Below are 20,213 nucleotides of genomic sequence, written 5' to 3'. Positions count from 1 at the left end.
CAACGCCAGCAGCGACGGCGCTTCAAATGCCGGCTCCTTAAAGAACGATTTATATCCAGAAGATTAAGGTGACCATGGAGGAACCTTTCAGCTCTGGGTTTTATGCCCATCACACAGAGGGAGCAGAAACTTGGTGGAGTTAAGTGTCTCCCTACAATTGTACTCAGTGCCCATGACAAAGCCTGATCACATATTTGCTTCAGCATCACAGACTCTCTTCCCCTCCAGACCTCTGGGTCTTCTTAATTACACCGGTGTACGGACCCAGTCTTTCTTTTTTGGATATAGCTGCTTCTGCCCCTTGTTTCTGCCTGGTTTAGGGGGTGGATGGGCAGACAGGTGATGCTGATTTGTCACTGTGACCGTGCCACTCCATAAACCCACCTCATACTGGTCCTGAGCAGCACCAGCCTGGCCTTGCCCGGTGGCCTGGATGTGTTCGGCACCCCCAGCCAGCACCATGGCAAACAGCGTGGGGTCCTGGCTCCCCTCGAGTGGTGCTCGCTGTCCGGGGGGACAATTTGACCTGATACTTTACTGCAAGAGAGACATCGGTCCGATATAGCAATGCTGCTTGGAGGGGGCTAGGCTGTTAATTTTTCTTACGGTTGATCCTATGAAAGATGATGTTTGCTTAAAAAAATATTAAAAAACAAAAAGGAGAAAATAGAAGGAAAAAGGGGAATAGTGGTATGAGCAGCAAACCGGGGGAGAGCCTGAAACCCTGGCTGCAATAATATAAAGTGAATTTAGGTGCCGTCGTCTTCACATGTATGTTCTCTGTCCCCTTTTCAGTCATTGGGGAGCAAAGCAAATTAATGCCAACAGAGGCTGACTCAAACCTTTGCCCTCATTTAAGGGATTCCAAAAAAAACCCGCATTTTTGTTATTTGCCGGAGCCGGTCCCTGCAGCAGCATGAGGACTAGAGCAGTCTCCAGTGTTTAACCAACACAAAAGGCAGCGGGTTGCTAAAATTGCCAGTGACCAGCACTGATCTCATCTACTTCTACTTGACTAGGGCTGAGTTTGTTGCATTTGTGTATTTTTAGCAGCCTGGCTCTTTTTCACCCCTCTAAGATGCAATGTAAAGAAATAAAAAACACCCTCAGCATAAAAGTAGTAATATTAAAAAACTGTCCAAGCAACCCAACCAAAAAGCAGTCGAGGATAACATGAAATTAAAACATTCCGCTCGTCTGTTTTGAACAAGTTACATGAAGTGCTAACACAGCTTATTTAATTTTGGGGCAAAACCCTCCCTAATGTATGTAGATTGCAATGTTAAAATGAGATACATTTTTATGGGAGTGAAATTGTATGCAGGATAATTGTGTCCAGAGTTTTTCGGTTAAGAGATGGGTGGAAATGGGAACAAGATGGTGGTTGCAGGGCACGGAATAGTAGGTGAGCCCTAGGAGAGCTGGGCCTGCTAGGCCGCGCCTGGGAAATGGCTCTGATAACCGCCTCGGGAAGCGTTTTTCTCTGTCGTTCTGCAATGTCGTGCTATGTGACACGGCCTTTATGCTAACATAGACTTTTTGGAAGAAGTATGGCTGCGTCCCAAGTATGATTTTTTCAAAAGAAGTGGCCAAATTCCCAGCTGCTGTGTTGGTAAACTTGCAGGCTAACAAGGCCGGGGCTGTGTCCTGCTGTGGAAGGCACATTTATTTATGATCTGAATGTAAAATCAAAATTTGTCAAGGTGCTGTTGATGCAAATTATCTTCTCTGTTCCTAATGCCACATGATGTCACCATTGACACCAAGCTGATCGGTAAGCTTACGGGATGCCAGAATTCTGTACTGGATTGAGAAAAAGGGGAGAGGAAAGCATAACATCAGGACTCTTGTGATGAAAATGTAAATGCTCAATGTAATAATCACCATAGCAGGTTCCAGGGCCAGGTCCTGGTCCCATCTAGTCAATAGGGGTCTTGCAATGTGGTTTGGATTTTGCTTGCAGAATTATGTAGAGTTTTTATTTGAATCCAACGTGATTTAGATCAAAGGGTTAGAGATTGTTCCGTGCGTGGCATAAATACTTTTCATCAGGAAATAAAGAGCCATGATTTAAATGTTTGGTGTCACAGTGACAGAGCAGGCAGGTGATAATGACCAACTTTTGCAATTAAAAAGAAGAATTTCCGCGGTTACTTCTTCCAAGTAACCGGTCTGACATTAGTAGAACTGCCATTGGTTTCAGTAACAGCAGGATTAGGCTCTGCTTGTTGTCAGTTGATCTTAGTTATTTTTAAGAATGTAAGAATCAAATGACATTTTGTAATTCTTAACAGGCAGGAGGTTATAGATATGTTGCTTGTAAATGTGGAGCACCTGGCTCTGACAGCTTTCACATCAGCAAGCCCTAATGCAGTTATTGATGACTACCATATTCCAGAACAGGCTTGCACATTCTAATGGCATTTTTTAATTCAGGACTCTGACAAACTCAAGCTGTTGCTCTGGTCTGAATAGGGCTAATATGTTACTATGTTAAGATGTCATAACTTGGACACTCTTCCCCTCATAGGACTGTTCTTTACAATGACCTGTTACAGTGCACATTGTGTTGTAAATGTATAGGTAGTTTTTGAAATTTTACACATGGAAGTTGTTGTGAATGTACAAAATTTTAAATATGAACACTCAGCAGCCTCTGTTAAAATTTCATATGAACTTACTGTTACCTGTTCAGGAAAAAACTGCACACAGACATCCCATATTTAGGTTAAAACATAGGGAAAATCTTTTTACTAAATTTCTACCTTATGAATTATTTTATAGAAAGCAGTAAGTTCTTTTTCACCAGTGCGGAAGTCTGTTTTAATACTTAATGCCGCAGCGGACCTAGTTTTCTGATGGTGTTGCTTTCCAGTTGGTTTGTTTTAGCTATCACAACTCATTTTTGTCCTTTTTGTTCTTTTTCAGTTGAAGAAGGTGAATCTTCAGATTTTGCTTTGACCTGGGACTCATCAGTGACTCAATCAGGTAAATATTTCAGGTTCTTCTGATTGCGAAAACTGCCAGAAAGCTGCCAGGCTTTTTACAGGAACTGTATTTTGTATGTCACATTCCTGTCTCAAATCCAAGACTACCCACTGCAACACAATTTTTATATCAGTTCCATATGGTCAATAAAATCTATTACATACAGAGACTAATATACTCTTATCCTCGGGAGAGCCATTCTTTCTTCTTGCGGGCACACTGAAACGGGTTGTGATTTCTCCAGTATAACCACTTTGAAGTTTTCTGCAATGGGCACTGTTGCACAGTCATTCCCATCTAATTACATAAAAGCTGCTTTAATAGGAATTTTAAACTTCAGTCTCAACTGGAATGTGGGTATTTCTTCTCTCGGAGGAAATTGGAAAGTGCTGTCAGGGCTGGAGAAGAAAAGTGGTGCATCTCTGTGGTAGAAAGACTTAGCATTCGAACCAGCTTTTGGTCTGCTTGATAGTAATAGCACTTAAACATTTTAATGTGCTACGTCGACAATTTGAACAAAAAGAGCCTCAGGAAGCTGAAGAGGATAAAGCAAGTTTTTCTGTAGTTGTGTAATGTGTATTGATAAGACAAATGTGAGGGCAAATGCTACATTAGTTAGCGTTTAAAGTAACTAGGCACATTTCAGTCACTGTTTGTGTCCTGTGTAAAGATATGTTACTCTCTGTTATGTCCTAAACATTTATGAGATCCTCAGAATTTTTGATTTTGGAGGCAGTAACTTTCTGCGCTCTCTTCGTTCTGGCCTGTGTGTCAGTATTCTTTTAGAAGCTCAGCAGCAACGTAAGAACAGCTCAGAAATGGAGCAGTAATATGGAAATTAACACTGGTGCTGCATTCCTGGTTCGTGGTGTTTATAAGAGTGATGGGGAGACAGGCTCCCGGGAGGTGTTCCGTGCTAAATCAGTGTCTAGCGGGGCTTGAATGCAGAACCTGCCTTTGTGGGGCACTTCCCTTGGTACAGCTGCACCCTGGGCCGCGCTGGGTGCATCTCCTCGGGGTGCTCTTTGGAAGGGTTTGTGTTTTACTGGTTTTTGTGAGCAAGTTTTGCTGCTGCAACCCCCCGGCGCGATGTCGGAGGCCCCTGTGTGCCTGGAGCTGACGGCACGTGAAAAGAGCGCTCGCCGTTCTCTCGCTCGACCTTGGTCTCAGACAGCACTGGAGTGGAGTTACCGGTGGTATGTGCCACGCACCTTGAATTGGGTTAAATTTAACACAGGTTTCTGTGCGGAGTGGGAGTTAATTCGGGATTTCTGGATGGTACTGGTGACTCTGCTGTAAGTAAAAGGCAGCCTGCGCGAGGCTATTCCTAAATTAGTTGAGCATCCTCTGTTTTTCTTCATTTACTCCCATAATTACATCTCTCATTCAAGACATCGGGTGTGGATAAAATGTATTGCATGCGTGATTTACGGCAGCATAAGGAAAACGTGTGCTAATTGGGGGTTTTTCCTCTTAATACACTTAGCTACAGATGTCAATCTTGTGTGTGTATAAAGATGCAATACAGGATCCTATAGCGACAGGGCACGGTGCATTGGATAGAGGTTGCAGGCTGAAATACGACTGAGGAACTACGTAGAAAAAGCTGAAAAGCGGCGGTTCGCGGCGGTGCGGCTGCGTGGAGTCCCGGCTCTGTGTGGTGTGCCTCCAAAGCTATATTCAGTAACTGAAACCAGTCCCTTGGTCCCAGTGTGCGAGCCTTTCATTATGTTCTTTTATGATCTTCCTGTTTGCATTAGCTCCAGTAGTGTGATGCTGAACTTCAATAAAGGGTGAAAAAACACCCTTCGACTTCTCGTTTTGTGCCTGTTCCTTCCCCAGCCCAAACTGGCAAAATCGCCTCCCCTTCCTTGACCCCCCCTCCAACAGAAGAAAAACCAGAAGGCCAAACCTGAGACTTGTTAACTCTGAAACATTTGCCAGCTGTTTCAAATTAACATATTTTTCTGCCTCCTTCTCCTGTGTGTGTTTGTACATCTCTGTGTGTGTGCAAACACATACGAAGTGACTTCTGAAAGTCTGTTGGCACTTGCACAGCTGCTGTGGGCCGGGCGAGCGGCGGGTCCGGAACACGGGGACAGCAAAAGCAGGTACAATGTCCTTTGTAAACTCTTTCTAATTCTAGTGAAGTATTTATGCCGGTGCAGTTGTGGGCAGAGAAGGTGCTTCTGCTGCTGTATCTTAGTTTGTTCATCAACCAGTAGAAGCTGTGCTGGAAGTTTATTGTGAGCAGCAGTTGAATCTGTGTGGTGGTGGTTTAGCACAGGGCACCATCCCTTTTCCTGCAGCACGTGGGCAAGTCGCCGTCGGCTCTGGCTTAACTGCGCGATCCTGGTAAAACCTGTAAAGGTGAAACACTTTGCAGGAATCCAGCCCTTGGTGTAGCTTCACTGACACATTTATTCAAGTACTTCAGATACAACTGCAAATAGTTTTGTTGTTATTTTTTTTGACCACAACTTAAAGCCATATGTATTAACTTAAAGAATCAAGAAAATGTATACGGAGCCAGAGGCTGCCCTCGCGCCAGGGTAAATAATCCATCAGCCCCATTTGACAATGGACATATAGTGAATTTCCTTCCTCTTCAGGTCTTGTAAACATTTGTTCCTTAATGTAAAAAGAAGGCAAAAAGCTTTTCCTTTCCTCTCTTGATGTGAGGGCTCAGCTTGCTGTTCAGTAGCAGGTCAGTAGTGTTTTGCTGTGCAAAACACAGAGATGTTTTCTGTCCCAGCGGAAGAGCGGCCAAGCGCTCCTTCCCTTGCTCTTCCTTCTGAACAGCCAGTGCAGCCCCGATCCCGTCCATCGCCCCCCAGAAGCATTGGGGAGGGTGGCAGGGCTGTGGGGGGCCAGGCGAGCGCCCACCTCAGCTTTGCACAGGGGTTTGCTGCTCCTTCGAAGCCGAGAGGAAAATAAGACTCAATATTCGTCTGGCCGGACCCTTGCTTTGCAATGCTGCATTGCTGTTGTAATACATCACGAGAGTATTATCTTGAGGAGCAACAAGGGACGTTTTAAAGAAGTAAAAAAGTCTTACTAAATATATAGAGAATTTAAGGCATTTTAAAGACCTAGGAAAGCATTTTACATGGGGGTTGCTGGGGAGTTTCTCATTAGCTGGACTGTGAGGCCCCAGGGAAGCTCAGCTGAACTGTCTGGGGCAAACAGAGCAGATTTTGCCTTCTCCTTAGGAGCCTGCCGACCTAAAAGCCTATTTTTTGCGTCTGCTTTTGAGGTAACTGGAGGTATCTTGTTTCTGAATGCAGCAACGAGTTGTCATATTGATCAAGAGAGAGTTTGGGAAATAGGGGACTGTGGACCTGTAGCCTCAGTGCTGGGGACAAGGGGCACAGGGTGTCTGTGTGTGTGTGTGTGTGTGTGTGTGTGTGTGTTTGCAGAACATTGGGGGATCTTTGCAGCGTCCATGACTCAAAGAGCGTCTCCAATCCCAATCCCAACCATCCATTCACCCACACCCAACGTTAGTGTCATTCAATAACCACGTTCCAGGAATCATGAAAGTAAATGACAGGTTGGTATTTTCCCCCCTTTCTCCAATAGCTCTGGGTTCCCTGTCTCTGCAGCCTCTGGGCATGTGTGCAAGGGACAGGTTAACAAAGTGCAGCATGGAAAACAAAATGAAAACAACAACAAAAAAAAACCCACAAACGAAAAACACCACACAGCATTTAGGACACAGACATTTGATGTTTTGCCATTAAGAGTTCTTGTTTTGCTTGTTCATGCTTATTTTATACAGTACACTGTGTTAGATTTTTAAACGCCTTCTGCAATTTCTTTTAAATTTTCCCTCCTTTAAGGAAGAGAAGAAGCAAAGAGGAAGCGGCAGCTTTTGAGAAACGAACCGCACAATAAAAGAAAACCACCCTGTGGTCACTCCTTTCCCCCTCTTCCGCTTTGCATGGCATCTCCCAGCTGTGTAAATCACGATTTTCACTTGGTATCTTCAGGAGAGGAACATCCTGATGTGCTTTGGAGACTTATTTTTGCTCAGGGCTTCCAGTGCCTGTGCTGGGGTGTTTTTAAGGCCGTCTCTGCTGCTCAGGGCTCTCCTTGCCCGTTCCCTCCTGGCTGTTCCTGTCCTCTCTTCCACTGTTGTTCTCATCCCAGCACTGCTGTCCACCCCCCAAACGTTGAGCATTTCTGTTCTTGTGCTGTTTCGTAGAGTTGGGTTGAATTTTGGCTGCCAAAGGAAGAAAATAGATGGGAGATCCCAGGGTCTCATGAAGCAAACAGACTTGCCCCTGCAAGAATTAATGTGTTAAATTTTTCCTGTTTTCTGTTGATTTGGACAAGCCACAGAAGACACGTTCTCCTCCCTCACCGTCCCCCTTTTGGAGGTGTGTTTTGGCCATGTGAAGTTTGTTGTCCCCTCAGCCACAGTGCCCACAGTGCCGTGGGCTTGTGTGGCTCAGTCCAGTGCCCACCAAGGCCACCATCCCAGCAGGACGCCGTTGTCCCACAGCACCCTGGGCTGTCCCCGCTCTCCCCATGTCCCCCCAGCTCCGGCCACACGACCCACCAGGGACAGGCTGTGTCAGGAGCAAGTCAGGAAGGTCCAGATGAGAGAGACGGCCCTCCCATACACACCACCCTCTTTTTCTTTATTTCTACATGTATTGTAGTTTGTCTTATTTAACTTCTAAATGGCAGAATGCTGAATAAAACGCCTTCAAACGCCCTCGACTTGATCTCTGCTGCAGAGCATTGAAAAGGTCGGTCGCAATTAAGAGAGCAGGAGGAGCCTGTTGTCTTGCGAGAACTCTGAAGCGGCCCATCCTGAGCGCCTTCGCAGGCTCCGGCATCTTCTGAAAGCTGATTTCATTATTAATCAATATGAAAAGATTCTGACTACAGTGTGTAAGGATTTCCAAAGAAATAAACCTTTGAACTTGGCAAAGAACATTTGCTAAGAGAAGAGATTTTGATACCTTTCTGAGTTGAAAATCTTTTCAATGCTCTATGAAGTGTTTGATCTCAACTGGTTGGGTTTCTTATGTTGGTTTTAAAACCAGCATCCTGGTCTCTGCATGGACCTGCAGCACACAGCCAGTCAGTATAGCTGCAGGTTCTTGACATCTTAAATATCTGTTTTGGAAGCAGCCAAAACCCACATAAATGCAAACTAGAAATAAAGTTGGAGGTTTGTAGCTCTGGCTGCTACATTACTCATTTATTCTAAGTTGAACTCTTATTTTGCTCAGTAACGTGTGGGTTTTTATGATGTAACATAGTTATGTTTCCTTTTCAAAAAATATAATTCTCCTTGTCTAATTATAAAAATTCTAACTTCAGCCTTTTACTTATAAATACTAATTTATATATATATATATTTAAGAAAGTACTTTTGATGGTGTTTTCTCAAACAGAAGGTGAACTGATGGAAAGTACGCTATGTTCAGATAATGTGGTGGTAGGTGAACATGCAAGACAAATATAGGATTTTTGGAGCCAGCATAATATAAAAAGAAGTAATACGAGTAATTATAAACCCTTCCCTGGTTACTCTGTGTGTAGGAGCTCAGGGCACAGCTCTGGATCTGCAGGCACGAGGGCTTCCTGGGGACAAATCTCTGCTCCGGGGCTGGGGAAGGTGGATGTGGTGCTGCTGGATGGGACCCTGGGGTCCCCAAGATCTGACCCACAGCCCAGGGCTGTAGCACCTTCAGGGAAAGGAGAAGCTTAAAAGAAGGAAAAGAGATTGCTGGCCGTGTGTGGTGTGATGCCAACACATCATCTGCCGTGGGGCTGTGGTGCTATAGGGGTCCCCTCTTGTTTGGGAAGGGAACCTCTGGTGAGGAGCGATGCTCAGGTGTGAACACAGCATGGGTGTCAGCATTTAAATTGGAAGCACACACCTGCGTAGTACGGTGTTTCCTAGAAAATACTATTAAAAATGTTAATTGGGAAAATGACAGTGATAGCACAGAGGAGGAGAATTAATTTCCATGGTAAAAGAGGGGAGGAAAGAAAAGCCCATTGCAAAGTGAGCTATCAAGTGCTCCCCGTACCCCACCACCCACATGTTCCTCAGGCTTCTAAAGACGTGTGTGTAGGAAAGCCAGGCTGCTCAAGAGCAGCTGAGCAAGCCTGCCGTGCTGTGGCGTGGCGCCGCTGTGCCGCAATGTCTCGTTGGTGTTGCTGAGCTCTGTAGTACCTAAAGCCAGCCCCACTAAAACGCTGCAACAACATCGGTGAAGGACGAATTAGGAAAAGTGTGACCGGGAGGTTGTTCCTCCGCCCTGGTCTGCCCTGGTGAGGCTGCATCTGGAGTTGTGAGTCCAGTTCTGGGCACCCCAGTTTAAGAAGGAGAGGGAACTCCTAGGGAGTCTAGCGATGGGCTGTGAAGATGGTGAGGGACCTGGAGCATCTTTCTTAAGAAGAGAGACTGAGAAAGCTGGGGCTGTTGAGCTGGAGAAGAGAAGCTGAGCGGGATGTGATCAATGGGATCAGTATCTCAGGGTGGGTGTCAGAGGATGGACCAGACTCTGCTCAGTGGTGCCCAACGCCAGGGTGAGGGGCAACGGGCACAGACTGAAACACAGGAGGCTCCATCTGAACATGAGCAGAAACTTGTTTGCTGGGAGGTGCCGGAGCCTGGCCCAGGCTGCCCAGAGCGGGTGTGGAGTCTCCTTCTCTGAGACGTTCAAACCCGCCTGGACCCACCTGTGTGATCTGCTCTGTGACTCTGCGTGAGCCAGGCTGGGATTCTCTGAAGGGGACATTTCTGAGGGTGCGGGGTTGCAGCTGCTGTCCAGCTGTGCTGGTGCGGGGTCATGGACTGGTGTGTGCCAGCAGTGCCTTGGGCTGGTGATGGGCAGCAAGGTTTTGGTCCAGTCTAGGAGTTGTTGGGGTTGTTGGGCCAACCTCATCTGCAGTCTGGTGAGCTCATTGTATGTGCCGGCATGGGGCCGCTGTGGGTTGGGGGATGCTTTCACAGAGCTTTCTGTCCAGGAATACAAATACATCATTGGCACGGACAGTTGAACATGTGTGTCCTTCTGGGGCTGGCAGGAGACACCCTTCATGCAGTCCTGTCCCCGTCTTCCCAGCAACAGTTTTTAGCCTGCACAAATTTGCTTTTTATTTAAAGACGTGCCTGCTGGTGTTTCATCTGCTGAAACACTAAGGCTGTGTTTCATCTCCTCACACTGACTGAAGTCGTTCACCTTCACGGGGGGACCCTGAGACACAGCCGGCCTGGCTCTGCATCCCTTGGTCGCGTCAGGCTGTCCCACGGGTGTGAACATCCCGGTGACGGGCGCTGGAGGAGAGCAGAGCACAGCGTGGCACCTTCCATCGCCTCCTGCTTCCCCGTGATGCCACCTTGTCACCTCTCGCTGTTCAAGTGAAGGGCTGTGATTAGATGAACATTTTCTGTGTTTTTAGGTGAAAATTATATCTGTTGTTTACGATAGCCTTCAGGGGCATAACTAGCAGTAATGGACTAAAGTAAAGCGAAGGAGATGCTAGGCTGAGTATCAGGAAACATTTCCCAGTAGTGAGATCTAATAGATGCTGGTATTATCTCTCAGCACTTCAGTCATTTTCAAACCACACTGGACAAAGCGCTTAAAAATACACTGTTGGACCAGTCTTGCATTAGCAGAGGGATGGATAAGTTCCTTGGTAAATCCTTCTCATCTCTAATTTATCCAATCTGTCCATGCTCTGGATTTTCTAATCTCCTGCAGATTTGGGGACAGAAGCAGACTGAGTGGTCAGGCAAAGTGTGCTGCTTAGAGCTTATTTCAGTGAATATTTTTATGTAGGATCTCAAAGCACTTTACAAATGCTAATTAAGCCTCCCACCCTAGTAGAAAGTCTTCCCTGTGCACATGTCCATCCTGCTTTGTGTCCTGCACCGTGCTGCAGGTCGACCTTCCCGGAGGGCTCTGCCTTTGGGACCGATGGGCACTCACCAGCACATCATGTTTTGAGTCGTTTCTCCATTTTTGAGTCCTTTCCATGGGTCAGTGGCTTTGCTATTGCGAGCCCGCTGGTAGGAGCGAGGGAAGCTGAAACCACATGGCTGTAGGAAACAGTTGCAATGGGTTTTACCTTTGAGAAATCAGACAGAAGGAATGTCTCCTGGTGAACAATTGCTTTGGTTTTCACAGAAGCTTCTGTTCTCCTTCGCCTAGTTTTACACATTGCGGTTGTAACCAGTAGCTCAAAGCTCCCAGCCTGACTAAATGTAAAGTGGGAATAACAGAATATATTACATTGGCCTGTTGCTTACAATGAGAGAAATCAATAAAAAAATAATGCCACAGTGGTGGATCCCCAGTAATCATTCTTCTTGAGAAAAACACCAAATTGTGCCGGTCTTGAGAATGGGGTTTTATAAACAAGGTTGTAAAAGAAGAAAAACAAATGGAATAAACAAGCTCCGCTGCTTTGTTTTTCTGGGCTAAGGATGGTGATGTGAAACTCTGCACTGAAGAACTGCGTTAAATTTATGGTGCTTTGGCCAAATAATGTTTGCTTATTCAGTACAGGGAACTGGAATGATTTGGGTTGGAAGGGACCTCTAGTGGGTCTTACTCAACATTGACCTGACTTGTAAAAGTAACTGTTACCCCCTATTTTTTTGTTTAATTGTCTTGAGCGGTTAAACTTACCATAGAGCAAGAATACATGTATGGTTATTGTAGCACAAGAATGCGAAGAAAACAGAAAAATAAGGCCAAATACTCATAAAAGTGATTTTTTTGTAAGCTATTATAGAGTGGGATTTCCCATAATAGAAGTTACATTTGTATTTCTGTCATTTAGAGTCTAGAGTAGCCTTTTCTGGACTTGCTACAAGGAATTACAATGTCATTGTCAAAATAAACCGACCTCAGCTCATAATCTTGTATTTGTTGTGTATAAATTCAAATGAGGAAACGGTTAAATGGGACCATTTATAATGAGATTTGAGATACCCTATGGCTCTCACTTGGAGACGAGTGACCTTTGTCTTTTTTGGGGCCGAGTAACAGCGCGATGAAGATTTAATAGATGAGCTGGCGGTAGATGGGGGTGTGTGTGGAAGAGGAGCTCGATGCGCCTTGCTCTACATATTGGTGAACCCGAGCCTGCTGCCCATGGCGCCCTCCTCCCTCCACGGCTTTGGCGTTCGCCACTAGAAATTACTAGACAGTCACAAGACACTAAAGCGAAAGGAATAAAAACCCCACACGCTTTGCTTGGAAACACTGTGTTGCATAAAGCTCTGACAAGATCAAGCCTCTAATTAAATTATCTGGCACGTGGACAATTCTGTTCCGAGATCCGCGGAGCTAATGTGTGGCCATTAGCTCATACAGCCACCGAATCAGAAGTACCAAAGAGACAATTTACACAGGGCCGCAGCGTGTTTTAAAAAATTCTGGTGAGTTGTGAAGCCTGTAATGTTAATTGCCAGTTAGCACATTGTAATTGCTGTAATTATTTGCAAGTAAAATGATGTAAGGGACTTAACATTGTACTTTTCTTAACACTTCACATGTTGGCGAACCACTAAATCTCCCACTTTGAGTTTTGCTGGTTGTTTCAAGAGCTCGCCAGCCGCTCGCAGAAGCCTGATCTCATCTGCAAGCTTGCCTGTTGTCTTTAAGGCCGAGCAGCGGCTCTTTAAAGTCTTTACTAAAAAAAAAGCAATAAAATAATAAATGGGAATGTGTGGTGCTGACCAGGGAGCGCAGAGCCGGCTGCACTGGAGCCCAGCTGGGACAGAGCCCTCAGCACAAATTGCCAGCCCGCGGCCCCCCGCCGCGGAACTGGGCCAAAAGCTCCTCCGTGTGGGATTAAAGGGATGTGTAATAGATTAAAGATCAAAAATGTTAATTAAGAAATGGTCTTTTCTAATAAGATGCCTTCAAGGGCACGGTACCAAAAAAATGAGGCAATATCTCATTTTGGCAACAGTGCTGGGGTTGTAATGAGGCTGGAGCGTGGGGGTACGGGGAGAAGGAAGCGGCGCCTCCTGTTCAAGGCGTCTCCTTCAGAAGGGGTGAAACAATTAGCGATAAAAATGCAAACATAAGTCAGAATGACATTACTCTGAATGCTACCGCACAGTGTGTGGGTTTAGCCGTACGTGTTTTAGCTTGGCCTTGCCTTGAGTTGGCAGTTTGTGACCGATAACGAAGGTCTCCTTTACCTTCGTGGTGTGGAAGCAGCAGCACGGTCATTTGGCTGAAAATAACCATTCTTGTTGAACTGAATGCATGCAATATATTGTATTTTCCTGATGTAATCTTCTAGATATGGGAAGTTCAGCTCCTTCGTTGTTGGATTGAAACTTGAAGGAGCAATGCTTGGGGACATTTCCCTTCAGACAGGGAAGAGCCACCGCTCCGAGCTGTCCCATTCCAGGCTCCTGCACTGGGGAGAAGTTGATGTTTTATAAATAAACTGATAAGCAAGTATTACTTTTGTGTTTAAAACCTGAAAAGTGCTTTTGAGTGCTGTGAAATTTTATTACATCATTATAATGAAAAACTTTTATTTTTTCTTGAGCTTCCTAGTTGGTGACTCCACTGTTAGATTTTCTCTAGTAAATTCGTCCTGACTCAAACAGGAGAGCTCAGGTGTTTAACAGCACTTTCCTTTGTGGTGGGATGATGGGATTTCATCCCGCGCTTTTCCCTCTAAACACCTTAACGCTGAAATCTGCGCTACTTCTGAAGCGAGGTCCTTACTGGCACACAATGGAGGGACCCTGTGGGTGCATTTCTTCCCGCTTGGTTAGAAGCTTTCACTTGGATAAAGAAAACCACTTGAGAGGAGCTGGGAACTCTTGGAGCCGGGCATGGTGTAGGTTGATCCTTGTTGGTGTTATCCAGCTTGGCTGGGGGCTGTGGGCGACTGAAATAAAGTGATGCTGAATTCCCATGTCCTGATTTTTGCAGAATCCCAGAGTGTCAGGGGTTGGAAGGGCCCTGGAAAGCTCACCCAGTGCAATCCCCCCATGGAGCAGGAACACCCAGATGAGGTTACACAGGAAGGTGTCCAGGCGGGTTGGAATGTCTGCACAGAAGGAGACTCCACAACCTCCCTGGGCAGCCTGGGCCAGGCTCTGCCACCCTCACCCCCAACAAGTTTCTTCTCATCTTTCAGTGGAACCTCCTGTGTTCCAGTTTGCACCCATTGCCCCTTGTCCTGTCCCTGGTTGTCACCCAGAAGAGCCTGGCTCCATCCTCCTGACACTCCCCCTTTCCATCTTGATCCCAGGAATGAGTCCCCCCTCAGTGTCCTCTTGTCCAGCTCCAGAGCCCCAGCTCCCTCAGCCTTTCCTCACACGGGAGATGCTCCACTCCCTGCAGCATCTTGGTGGCTGCGCTGGACTCTCTGCAGCAGTTCCTTGTCCTGCTGGAACTGAGGGGCCACAGCTGGACACAATATTCCAGGTGTGGTCTCCCCAGGGCAGAGCAGAGGGGCAGGAGAACCTCTCTGACCTACTGACCACCCCCTTCTAACCCACCCCAGGTACCATTGGCTTCCTGGCCACATTTTGTCAGATGAGCGAGTGCCAATGGAAGCAGCAGTTATTTCCATCCTCAGAAAGAAAATCTGAGAACTGTTTCTTACCCAAAGACTTAAATCAGACCCTTTCGCAGTTCATAAATGTATCATTTTGACAGACTGATTAGTTCCATCTTTACTTGATTTCACTTACGGTTTTTGTTAAATATGTGGCTCGGACTTGAATTAGCCTTCTCCCAGAAGGGCTGTGGCAAGTTGTTCTTGCTGGCACATCAAGGAGATACAACTGTAGCAACAGAAAGGTCATTGTTGTTTTCCGTATTGTGAAGTTCCTTCAAAAGTCTCAAAGTCATTTTGTGCTGGACAATATTCCAGACAGTGTTCTGAACTGAAGTTTTCCTCTGCGTAATTGACAATATTCAGAAGAGATGCATGTAGTCTGTCATTCTTCTTCCAGCGACAATATTGAAGACTTCAATTTTGCATCGTTGATTTAATCGAGTAGGTGATATTTGCAGAAAAATGGTCAGTTTGTGGTGTTGCCATCAGTTGGTACAGAAATTGAGAAAACTACAACTTTAATAGTAGTTCATATCGGGCCCTTTGCGTTCAGCACATGAGGCCAGATGACCATTTATCCTGTTAAATGAGAAGCGTTCTGTGTGAAAAGCATTTGGCTTCTCTTCCTTCATCCTATTAAACAAGACACGTTTATTGCCAAATTTCCACAGCAACATCCAGGGAGCATCTACAGAATCAGCAGGGTTAGGCAGGTATAACTGAGAGCAGCATTTGGTTTATAATCTTATGAAAAAAGAAGGTTGTGCAGTAAAAATGTACTTTTTCTGATCAAGGTGAATTTCAGAGTGAAATCTTGCTCGAATTAGTTAATAGCCAGATTTGTAAAACATTTTCTGGACAGGATGTTGCTGAAATCCACTTTTTTTATCTTTAAATGTGTACAGTGTTGAAGACATGAGGATTATCACCTCTGCCAATGCTCTTTGCAACTCTGGGTTTGTGTTGCGACAAGCAGACACGCTTCCTTATAAGAGAATTAAATTATGTTCCGTTTCTCGCTGGTACTTCCAAAAAGTGGCGCTCGGTGTTTATGGTGTTCTGCGTGTGAAACTGAAATAAGAATTTGTGTTGCTCTTCCTTCAAAATGTTTTATAAAAACTGGTGAATTTTTAGGGCTTTTTTTATAGTGAAGTTGGAAACCTGTTGTATTTCAAAAGTCTTTGTGAGTTGCACAGTAACCCACAGGCACTGGGAGCGCGGTGGAGCCATCGGGGAGAAAACATCCTAAGAGTGAAGTGATTTTTAGCTCGATACTATAATGAGAGATGTTAAACTCAGATCTGGTTAATGATTATTATTGGCCAACAATGCAGGAGGTGCTTCAAAAGTAGACTGCGAGCTGTGGTGGCTGTAAATGGGGTAGGAAGGTCCATAGCAAACCCCAGCTCCTGTGGCCATGCCCCGTGGGGCTGGGAGAAGCTGTTCTGTAGGGTGAAGTTCCCAAACCTGCGTCTTCCTACTTATCAGCAATTAAAATACAAATTCAGCAAAACATTGGGACTGGGCCCACATGAAGAAATGTGCCTTTTAAAAATGGACAACTTGTTATCATTACTACTTTTTACCTACTGCAAAGTACGCGGGGAATGGGGCTGCTAAGGAGCGTATCAACTAAATTAGGGCTAATTAGAAATTCTCCCAAATAGCTGGTGCTTCATCAGCAACAGAGCAGCGTGTAAATAAATCTAATTTCTCTCCAACTCAACTCTTCACGAGCTTAATTACAAGAGCAGCAGCGTGTCCTCGCGTCCCCCGTTTCGTTAGCGGGTCGTTAGCGCGGCTCTGCCGGGTTATCCGGAGCTGCACAGTGTCCGGCCAGGCCCAGGAACACGCGGAGGAACTTTCTGCCTATCTGGAAGGTGCTTCAGAAGACACTTGAGGAGCAGAAAGCACCGATGGAAAGGAAGAAAACCAAACCAACACTAGTATATTCTGGAGACACTTTTGTTAATAGCATGAAGTATTTTCACTATTTGGCTTATTGGCCATCTTAATTTCTTCACCTTCTTCACATTTACCACATAGGGCTGGACAAAAGGACGCAGGAAGATGTCAGGGGGGCAAAGTGTTATCGGTGCTAAAGGGATCCCTGTGCTGGAGGACTGGCACAGCTCACTGCTTATTCCAGGGATAAAGAAATAGCTGAAAACCTCTTGTCAGAAATGAATGATCGCGGGGGAAGCGCAGACCTGGGTGCGGGTTTCAGCGGGCGCACAAGTGCTCTGCTGAAACCTCATTCACAGGGATTAACTTCATTTGGTGCTTCATTCACTGTCCTCATTGATTTCTTCTATTTCTTTTAGTTTCTAGTTGTGGTGAAGCCAGTGCATTCCTTATTACGCAGTGTCACGTTTCGGCCGATCCCAAATTAATAAATGAGCAGCAGCAGAATAGCGTGCAGCACGATTTGAACAGCATGAGCTGCGCAGTGTATTTCACTTACCTCCAATTGAAATACTCCGCTTTGCTCCATCTAATTATGTGAAATTACTGAATTAATGGCTTTGTCAAGTGAAACGTGTAGGACTTCAGAGTTTGATATTAAGACATTAGAAAGGAAATTCGAGGTATGTTAATTTTTGCATGCGGGCTCGTTTTAAACACAAACTGAAACTTAACTCAGCCCGCAGCCCCAAATCACATCGTGTTTTTAACCCAGGGAAGAAAGAACGAGCAGAAAGTGGCAGGAAACTTCGAGTCATTCTGCTCATTTGTTTTCCTGGTGGGTTTGTGGTCTCTCCTCGGTGGATCTGTTGGGCAGGGCCTGGTCACAGTCGTGCAGAAGCTCATACTTTTTGTCCATCCATCTTGTCCATCTCTCAAATACCCTTTCCCGTGCTGCGTAGTGTGACTGACTTCCCTCTTTTCTGGTTGAGAACCTTGTTAAATCCGTTGCAGTTTTCCACGTTCGTTACCAGAATTGTTTTGCCGTGGTCTGAGCAGCGGCCGTCCCAGCCTGGCGCTGGTCGTGCCGAGATGCGCGGGCACAGCGAGGCCTGAGGGTGACGTGTTGAATCCTTGTGAGCCCCGCTCTTCAGAAGCCAGTTAGACACGTAGGTCCATAACTCTCATTAATTTCCAGTTTCATGGGTTTTTGCTACAGTTGGTCGCCACGCAGGGAGTATTTGGCTCCTAAATCTCCCACAGATGTCCCTCCCAGCCCCAGCTGGACCAGTGTCAGGTACTGGTTTCCCAGTTTGTGTTGGCTTCTGCCAGCTGTAACCCGTAACAGAGACACGAGCACACATTTGGGAAAATGGGGCTTTTCCCTCAGGTGCATTTGAGGAACCTTTTTTTCCAAAGCAAACCAGATTTGTAGAGAAAATTCAGTGAGCTTTCCATCCTCCGAGGTGATGTTGTATTTGATCAGCCCGTAAAACCCACAGCGAGGTTACGGTCCAGGCTCAACCCTCTGTACCCGGGTACAAGCAGGACTTTCCCCAGGACGTTACCTCCTCAAACCCGGCCCCGCAGAGACCTCCGCGGTCTTTAATCACCGTTTTGAAGACTTGCAGGCACAGCGCTCAGGAGCGGGTCCCTTCCACGCACGTCTGTCATTCCCGCTGGAAAACAACTCAGGCAGGTTCTGAGCAAACCGAGACCCATGAGGAGGTCAGTGAAATAATTATTGCTTTCTCTAATTGGCCTAAGTGTATTTTTCTTCCTGCCTCAATACATTTTTCCCCTCTTTTTCCATATTTTCTCTCTTTCCCCCCCCTTGCTTCCTGATTGTCCAGAGCGCTGTGGCTCTTTTCCTCTCAGTACCAAGGTTTTGGGGTTTTGATAGGTATAAAATGATGAACGCAAATGCTACCTGTAGGATCCTGTAGTGCTGGCTTGTGAAGGGCGTTCCTCTTCAGCACAGTTTTTAAACAAATCCATATCCCGAGCATGGGAAAAGTGCACTTTGAACAGAAATACGTTCAGGGATGTAAGAGGGTACTGTGCTCTGCTCTCCTGTGCCACTGAGGATGGGAACCTCCTGCAGACAGAACTGCAAGGACAGTTCAACGTCCTGGACCTTGCAGAGGAACAATAAAGGAATCTGCATTTTGAATTAGGCAAAGGGGATTCAGACATGGAAATGTATGGTCACATTTGTCACTTAGAGTAAATTACATCATTAGGATTTTTTCTCTTTTTAAAAATCAACAGGTTCATTTTACAGTGAGTCCCAGCAGCTGCTATTGTGAGCAGAACCAGTCAATACCTTATATTTGCATTTGATATGCAGCTGCAATAACAAGCCACATGTGAATTTTATTAAGCCTTCCACATTTTCTCTCTGTTTAGGGAGCTATAGATTTAAGTTTTACCTTAACGTAAAAACAAAACCAAAACTCCACACCATTCCCTTAATAGAAAAAAATATTAAGGTTTTGGCCTGCCTATGAATTAAAGTGTGATTAACATGTCCTGTGGTAGGTGTGAGTGGGATTCCATGATTGTCTTCAACAGAGACCTGAAAAATAATAATAATAATAACTGGAGACATATAATAATAATAATGATGATAATAATAATGATGATGATGATGATAATAATAATAATAATAATAATAATAATAAATGGAGACATAAATTGAAGATCATTATCAGAACCAAAGGTGGCACTTACTCCTGTTCAGATGCGCTTTGGGAATCTGGAAGTGGACAACTGCATCTTGTTTCCAGCGGCAGATGCCCCACGGCACAACTGTTATTGGTGGCGAGCGCGTGGATGGGAGCTCTCTGTGGATGATACCGAGAAGTTTGGCAAACACACGATCTGCTTTGAAAGCTGTGGAGATCTACACAGCGAATTAACTAGTGTATTTATACCCTTAAACCAGGCGCCAAAAGCTGATAGCGCGATGTGCCGTTCACGCTGTAAAGGGCAATCCCACCGCAGCTTGCGTGCAACTAAATAACAACAACTTCGCTCTTTGTCTGCTTTGCCGTCTATAAATGCATTTGTCATGTAACATAGCGACAACTAAATCATTTTAGTAAAAGCTCTAGAAAAGCTGAAATACCTGTGAGTATGATTAAGAAATTTTCCTGCTTAGTGTGTTTTATGTTTTCCTTATCTGATTTGTTTTAAACCCTTTAAAAGTCATGTGATGCTTAAGCACTATTGCTGCCTTTCACTTTTTTAAAGCTCATTTTTAATTTTATGGAGTTATTTCCCCTTCCTAAGGACTGAGGGAATAGCCCACAGCCTAAAAGTCACTATAAAATATTCATTAACTCTTTTCTTGTATCTGTTACAGACAGAGAGATCTTTTTAATGTGCCTGGTCCGATCTGAGGCCACTATTTTTGTTACTACCATTAGCAAGTCTTTTTAGTGTTATCAGTGAATGGTTAATAGAAGCCCATGATTTTCAGATGTATAGTTTTGATTAACTGCTCGGAAATTTCCTTAAAAAGGGGGGTGTAAGTTGTTCCACACCAAAAAGTGGCGACTTGTGTATAAATTGCAATTGTGTCTCTAACAGACCCTTTGGAAGGCGTCGGGGTTGCCTTCAAGGTAATGATTTAAACATAAACTGACCCTTGATGAGGGAGCTGGAGTTTCAGTTTAATGCGATTCTGCAGTTTTGTTTCGCCTTCAGTGCCTTCAAATTCCACACAAATAATTCCTTCC

General features: G+C 45.2%; 1 protein-coding gene across 2 annotated transcripts in view; it reads left to right on the top strand.

Moving 5' to 3' along the window:
* The window catches only part of ZNF423 (zinc finger protein 423), a 218,081-nt gene that overhangs the window by 36,970 nt on the left and 160,898 nt on the right, over positions 1 to 20,213 (top strand). For both annotated transcript variants that reach the window (XM_082062694.1, XM_082062693.1), the window contains exon 2: positions 2,929 to 2,988. In XM_082062694.1, the coding sequence (XP_081918820.1) occupies positions 2,929 to 2,988 (60 nt within the window). The remainder of the gene's footprint in view (positions 1 to 2,928; positions 2,989 to 20,213) is intronic.

This window comes from Streptopelia decaocto, assembly GCF_964273445.1.
Source record: "Streptopelia decaocto genome assembly, chromosome: 11".
In the NCBI taxonomy this organism is placed as follows: domain Eukaryota; kingdom Metazoa; phylum Chordata; class Aves; order Columbiformes; family Columbidae; genus Streptopelia; species Streptopelia decaocto.
This window is presented reverse-complemented; position numbering and strand designations above follow the sequence as displayed.